Consider the following 6513-nt stretch of genomic DNA (forward strand, 5'->3'; position numbering starts at 1 on the left):
GCGTTTACCCTGTCAAGCCCCTTAAAGAATCCTATGTTTCATAGAATCTCTAGAGTGGAAGAAGGTCATTTGGCCCATTGAGTCCTAGCCTGCATATCCCTAGACATTAGAGTTTCATAGAGACCACCTCTTATTCTTCTAAACTCCAATAAATAGAGTTTAAACTTAGCTCATATCACAATCCCTCCATCCAAGTGAACCTTCTCTGAACTGCCTCCAAAGAAATATCTTTCCTTAAATAAGGGGACTAAAACAGCTCACACTGTTCCAGATGTCATTTCATCAGCAACTTGTACAGTTGCAGTGAGACTTCACTATTCTTATATACCAATGCCTTTGAAATAAGGGCTAACATTCCATTAGCTTCCCTGATTACTTGTTGCATTTGAGTGCTAGTTTTCTGTGTTTTGTGTGCAAGTTCCCCCAAGTGCCTGTGTGCTGCAACATTCTGCAGTTTTTCTCCATTTGTTATGGCAATATATTTCTAAGTCAAGATAGTGAGTGGTGCAGGAGACCTTACAGGTGAGAGTGTTCAAATGTTCACTCTCAATCATTAATAAACCGATGGAAGAGTTGTCAACAGCACTTTCAAGTCGTACGTACAAAGGGGTAACAGCTCAGACACTCAGTTTGGGTTGCACCAGGGTCACTCAGCTTCTGACTTAGGTCTATCATGGACAAAAGAACTGAATTCCAGAGGTGAGATCAGAGTGACTGGTCTTGACATTAAGGCTGCATTTGATTGATTGTGATATCAAGGAGGCAATGCAAAACTGGAATCAAGTGAAAACCTTCCTCTGGTTGGAGCCATACCTGGCATAAAGGAATGTAGTTGTTTGAGATCAGTCATCTGAGCTCCAGAACATCTCTGGAGGAGTGCCTGAGGGCAATATCCTAGGCCCAACCACTTCTGGCTGTAATAAATGTTGAACTAGCCAGTGACCTCCACCTCTCAAGATCAACATATTCTGAGCGACCGTGAAAGTTTCTATCCGCATTTCCCTGGAGTAGTTGTATAACCAAATATTTTCTAAAACAAACTTGCATTATACATAAGTAAAAATGCAAGATAACTCAATTCGCTCTGCCAATTCCAGTAGAGTATAATCTAAAGACAAATTTACTCTCAATGTTTAGCCGGATCTTAGGGATATCTTTGTTATTTCACTGGCCACATCATGGAAAGGCAATCTTCCATCTCATCATTTTACCACAGCAAAATGACCTTGCCTCAATTTGCTGTTGGTTTCAAAACAGTTTTTAAAAAAACATAAAAATTCAGTCAGCTAGTATTTTCAGTCTTGGATCTCGGGGATGATGAATGGATCTGGATGGGGTTAGTTAAAATCTGACCATTACTGAGATATTATAACAGCAACAAATGTATTGATTACTATAGCATTGATATACCCAGCAGATGGTGGTGTTATTGCCCTCCCACTATTTCAATGGGCAAACTGGAACAATGTAGTTGCCCATTTAGAAACTGTTTGCTTTGCAACAACAAAGCTTAGTCTGTTTTACTAAGATAACTCATGTTTGGACAAGGAGCTAGACTGACAGGAAAATCTCATGACTCTTGGGATCTCTTTCTTTTAAACTGACACAAGAGTAATGGAATTAAACAAGTAGGTAGGATAACACTAACAAGGTACTTTCAGCCAAACATAAAGGTTTCCAGTCCATGGGAGTGAGCAGGTGAATAGAGCTTAGTGAATTGAATGATAAGGATCTCACAGTGATGCAGACTTGCATTAATGTGATGACATTTTAGAAAACTACAGATCTAAGTCCAGAAGAGAGGTACCTCTGGTGAGAGGGGGTGTCAGACCAACTCTCAACAGTTTTTGCTTTAGTTTTTGTTTCAAATTTTCTCAGCCCATGAATGAGCTAAGTGTTTGGGCACTTTAATTTTGGCTACTTTCCAATGGTCGAACAAAGAGGTTGGACAGGAAAATTGCATGAAAAAGCTCTTTTAAATACACGTAGGATTGTGAAATATGCTGAAAGTGGAAATGCTAATATTCCAACTAAAATTGCCTGGAAACTTAAAAAAAGGAGTTCTGAGAATAATTGACAGAGCAGAAGAAGGGTGAAAGCTTTATGCTGGAAAACTAAGAGAAATAAATGAATGGAAAGATCAGAAAAATAGAACACCGGGTGGAACGAAGGTACAAGAAAAGTAATGATTTGTTTAGAAGGAGAAGCACATGAACTGTTAGTGCCAAGAGTCTCCCCCAGTAACACAGAAATTTACACAAGCAGGGGTAAATACTGAAGCGATTGGTGAGATTGCAATCTGCTTATTCCTGCACATGTACGACAGGTTCATCAACATCACGCTTTAGGATGTTAATATCAAAACAGTCCATAAATCGAATTTGATCTTTTTAGAATCATAAAATTTTACAGTACAGAAGGAGGCCATTTGAGCCATTGTATTGGGAGCGGCGTCCGAAAGAGCTGCCCAGCTAGTCCCACTTTCCAGTCCTATCTCTATAGCCCTCTAATTTCATCTCTTTCAAATATATATCCAGCTGTCTTTTCAAGGTACTGCATTCTCCAGGTAGTGCATTCCAATTCCTAACAACTCTCTGGATAAAGAAATTTCTCCTCATGAGCTCTCTTGCTGACAATCTTGAAATTGTAACCCTAGTTGCTGACACATCTCCTAAATCAACCCTGCTCCAAGGAGAATAAGCCTCTAATAATAAGCCTCTCTAATCTTTTCTTGAATACAAAATCGTTCATTCCTGGTATTCTAATAAATTTCCTTTGAACTCTCTCCAGAGCTTTAGCATCCTTCCTTAAATAAAGTGCCCAGAACTGAACACAATATTCTAAATGTAATCTGACCAATGATTTCTAGAGATGCAACAACATTTTCTTTCATTTATACTCCAAGACTCTACTTACAAATCCAAGGATCCCATAAGTCTTCGTAACAAATGTTTCAACTTGCCTGGCCACTTTCAGAGAATCACGTATGTGAATGCCATGGTCCCTCTGCTCCTGTACTTCACTCATAGTTGTACCACTGAGACTGTATGGTCTCTTGTGTTTCTTTCACCAAAATGAATTATCTCACATTTCCCTGCATTGAAATTCTGCATTGCCAGGTGTCTGCCCATTTGACTAACTAGCCACTGTCCCTCTGAAATCGCTCAGCATCACCCTCACAATTCACTATTCACTTTTTTTGTTTTTGAATTCAAATTCTTACAAACTTACCATTCTACCATTTACTTTTTTTAAGGTCATTCAATTAGACAAGCAAATTAATGCTGCCTAAAATCTCTTCCTTTCCAAATGCCAAAAACTAAGTCCAAAGGTGTGCAGCTTAGGTAGATTAGCCATGCTAAATTGTCCCATAGTGTGCAGGGATGTGCAGGCTAAAGAGATTAGTCATGTGGGGTTACTGGAGTAGTTAGGAGAGGTGCGATGCGTGGGATGGTCTTAAATCGGTACTGACTCGATGGGTCGAACGGCCTCTTTCCTTGCTGTAGGGATTCTATGATCCTGAGACGTGACAAGTAATTCTATTCAGCGAATCCATTGCTCGCAGACAAGAGAGGAGCTGAATGAAAATATAAAATCAGACAGGAATATTCCCGACACAGCGCACCTGCAGCAGGTAGAGAGCTAACACCGGGAGAGAGAAAGGGTTCATCAGACTGATTACTTTTAAAATCACCAACCATCGAGGGCCAGCATGGATGGGAAGTCTTTGCAGTTGGAGACCCCAGTGGAATCTGTCACACAAGTTTTCCAAAGATTGGCCCAGAAAGTGGCCGTGGTGATAACTGTACCGTCGATGGAGGAGACCTTCCAATAGTCTGTGGGCAAAGTTGATGACACCAAAATAAAGCCAGATACGGATAATATGAAGGCAACGATTTCCAGTGTCATACTCGCCATCCTCAGGAACTCCTGTCAGTAGTGAATCCAGTTGGTTGTGATTGGAGACAGTGTGATTCTAAATCAGCGATTTATTTATTCGCGTTCTATTCAGGTTTGCAAATAAAAAAAAAACAGAATCTGGTCTAAATTGTTCTCTCTCGGGGGAAGGTGCACCACATCCGCAATTTCTCAGGTACTAAACAGAAAAGGAACTTTTGCAGAAACTTGTGCTGAGGCTGGTTCCCTTGCGTCACAGGAGGATTATATTCTGGCCACCACTCTGAAATATCCGCCAATGCTCTTCCACATCTGTGAGTTTTATATCTGAAGAAACCATATCAGTCTAACAGAGTTGATCACGCACACTAAATATCGAATAGAAGTTGTATTTACTGAAGATGTAGCGGTAGATAGTCAATTTTCTCTGTTCAACAATCACATTAACGTTGAGGGCGAAAGTGAATTTAAATCCTGTTCACCTAAAACAGGTTGCAAAAATCTTCCACTTCAGCGGATTGAGTGTGCAGAGCAGCAGCGGTTTTTCTTATATATATATATGTATATATATATAAATAATTTGAACAAGTTGGGTCTGTTTCCATTGGAGTTGAGAAGATTGAGAAGCATGAACAGCCTGTTAGGGGAGTGCAATGGATCCGTGAAGGTTATTTTCACTGGAGTTTAGTAGAATGAAAGGGATCTCATACCTTAGTCAGGGACACTTAGTTCTAAACTCTCTGGTCATCAGAAACATCGTTCCTATGTTTACGTTGGCCACGTCTGTTAGGATTTTATAGGTTTCTATGATAACCCCCCCTCATTCTTCTGAACTCCAGTGATTATAGTCCTAACCAATCTAGTCTCTCTTCATACACCCTGCCATCCCACGAAACAGTCTGGTGTGCCTCCACATCTAGAAAATCCTTCCTTAGATAAGAAGACCAAAGCTGCACACAATACTCCAGATGTGATCTCACCAAGGCCCTGTAAAATTGCAGCAAGAATCTTTCTTGTACTTGGATCTTCTTGCTGTTAAAACTAATCCCATCTGCCTCCTTTACTACTTGCTGCACCTGCCTTGTTTACTTTCAGTGAGTGTTGTATGAGGAGACCCAGGTCTCATTGCACCTCTCCCTTACCCAATCTATCACCATTCAAATAATAAGTTGTCTTCTTAATTTTGCTATCAGAGATTAAGTTTAATTTATATAAGTGTGAGGTGCAGCATTTTGGAAAGGCAAATCAAGACAGAACTTATACACTTAATAGTAAGGTCCTGGGAAGTGTTGCTGAACAAAGAGTTATTCAGTGCAGGCTCATAGTTCCTTGAAAGTGGAATCATAGATAGGTAGGATAGCGAAGAAGGTGTTTGGTATGCTTGCCTTTATTAGTCAGTGCATTGAGTATAGGAGTTGGGCGGTCTTGTTGTGGCTGTACAGGACATTGGTTAGGCCACTACTGGAATACTGTGTGCATTTCTGACCTCCCTATAGTAGGAAGGATGTTGTGAAACTTGAAAGGGTTCCGAAAAGATTTGCAAGGATGTTGCTAGGATTGGAGAGTTTGAGGTATAGGGAGAGGCTGAATAGACTTGAGCTGTTTTCCCTGGAGTGTCTGAGGCTGAGGGCTGACTTAATAGACATTTATAAAATCATGAGGGGCATGGATAGGATAAGTAGACAAGGTCTTTTCCCTGGGGTGGGGGAGTCCAGAACTAGAGGGCATAGTTTTAAGGGGAAAGTAGAAAGATTTAAAAAAGACCTAAGGAACAATGTTTTCACACAGAGGGTGTGCATGTATGGAATGAGCTGCCAGAGGAAGTGATGGAGGCTGGTACAATTACAGCATTTAAAAGTCATCTGGATGGGTATATGAATAGGAAGGGTTGAGAGGGATATGGGCCAAATGCTGACAAATTGGACAAAATTTATTTAGCATATCTGGTTGGCATGGACGAGTTGGACCAACGAGTCTGTTACTGTGCTGTATGTCTCTATGACTCTAAATATTGTGAAAAGGAAAGTTATGTCTTCAGTTTTGTCCACAAATTGAAAGGAGGTGAGTTACTAGCTGCAGGATTCCTGCCTTTGATCTTCTTCTGAAGGATCACTCTTCTTTCTCCTCACTGATTCTGCGAGACCTGCTGAGTTTTTCCAGAAATTTCGATTTTCATTTCTGACTTCCAGGATCTAAAATTCTTTGATTTACTTTAACGTCTTGCCAGATCACCAACCTGACTGCAGTTAACTTGGGGCTCTGTTCTGACGATGGCACCTTGATTGCACAGGCAGCCACTGCTTTTGGGATCATTCAACACTAATTTTGATGCCTCAGAAGCTCTGGCAGCTCCTGTGCAGTGAGAAACAAAGTTCAAGTCTAGAGACCATTTTTCAAAATGGGATCATTCTGGGATCTGATTCATCCCAGTGTTGCCATCAGCTGAAATCATAAGTATATAACACTAAAATAAGGGTGAAATACAAATCACAAATGTAGCTTTGATGGCATCAGAACAAAAAAAAATCATAATTTTACTATGTTTTAAAATATTTTTTCTGGATCTTTTCCCCAGGGTCCAGGAGTCCAAAACTAGAGGGCACAGTTCAAGTTGAG

General features: G+C 40.4%; 1 protein-coding gene across 1 annotated transcript in view; it reads right to left on the reverse strand.

Moving 5' to 3' along the window:
• LOC122551043 (claudin-10-like) overlaps positions 1–3918 on the reverse strand; it is a 37063-nt gene extending 33145 nt beyond the window's left edge. The window contains exon 1 of the mRNA XM_043692686.1: positions 3699–3918. Coding sequence (XP_043548621.1) covers positions 3699–3918 — 220 coding nt within the window. The remainder of the gene's footprint in view (positions 1–3698) is intronic.
• Between the last annotated feature and the right edge of the window lie 2595 nt (positions 3919–6513).

The sequence above is a fragment of the Chiloscyllium plagiosum genome, chromosome 6, assembly GCF_004010195.1.
Source record: "Chiloscyllium plagiosum isolate BGI_BamShark_2017 chromosome 6, ASM401019v2, whole genome shotgun sequence".
Lineage (NCBI taxonomy): Eukaryota > Metazoa > Chordata > Chondrichthyes > Orectolobiformes > Hemiscylliidae > Chiloscyllium > Chiloscyllium plagiosum.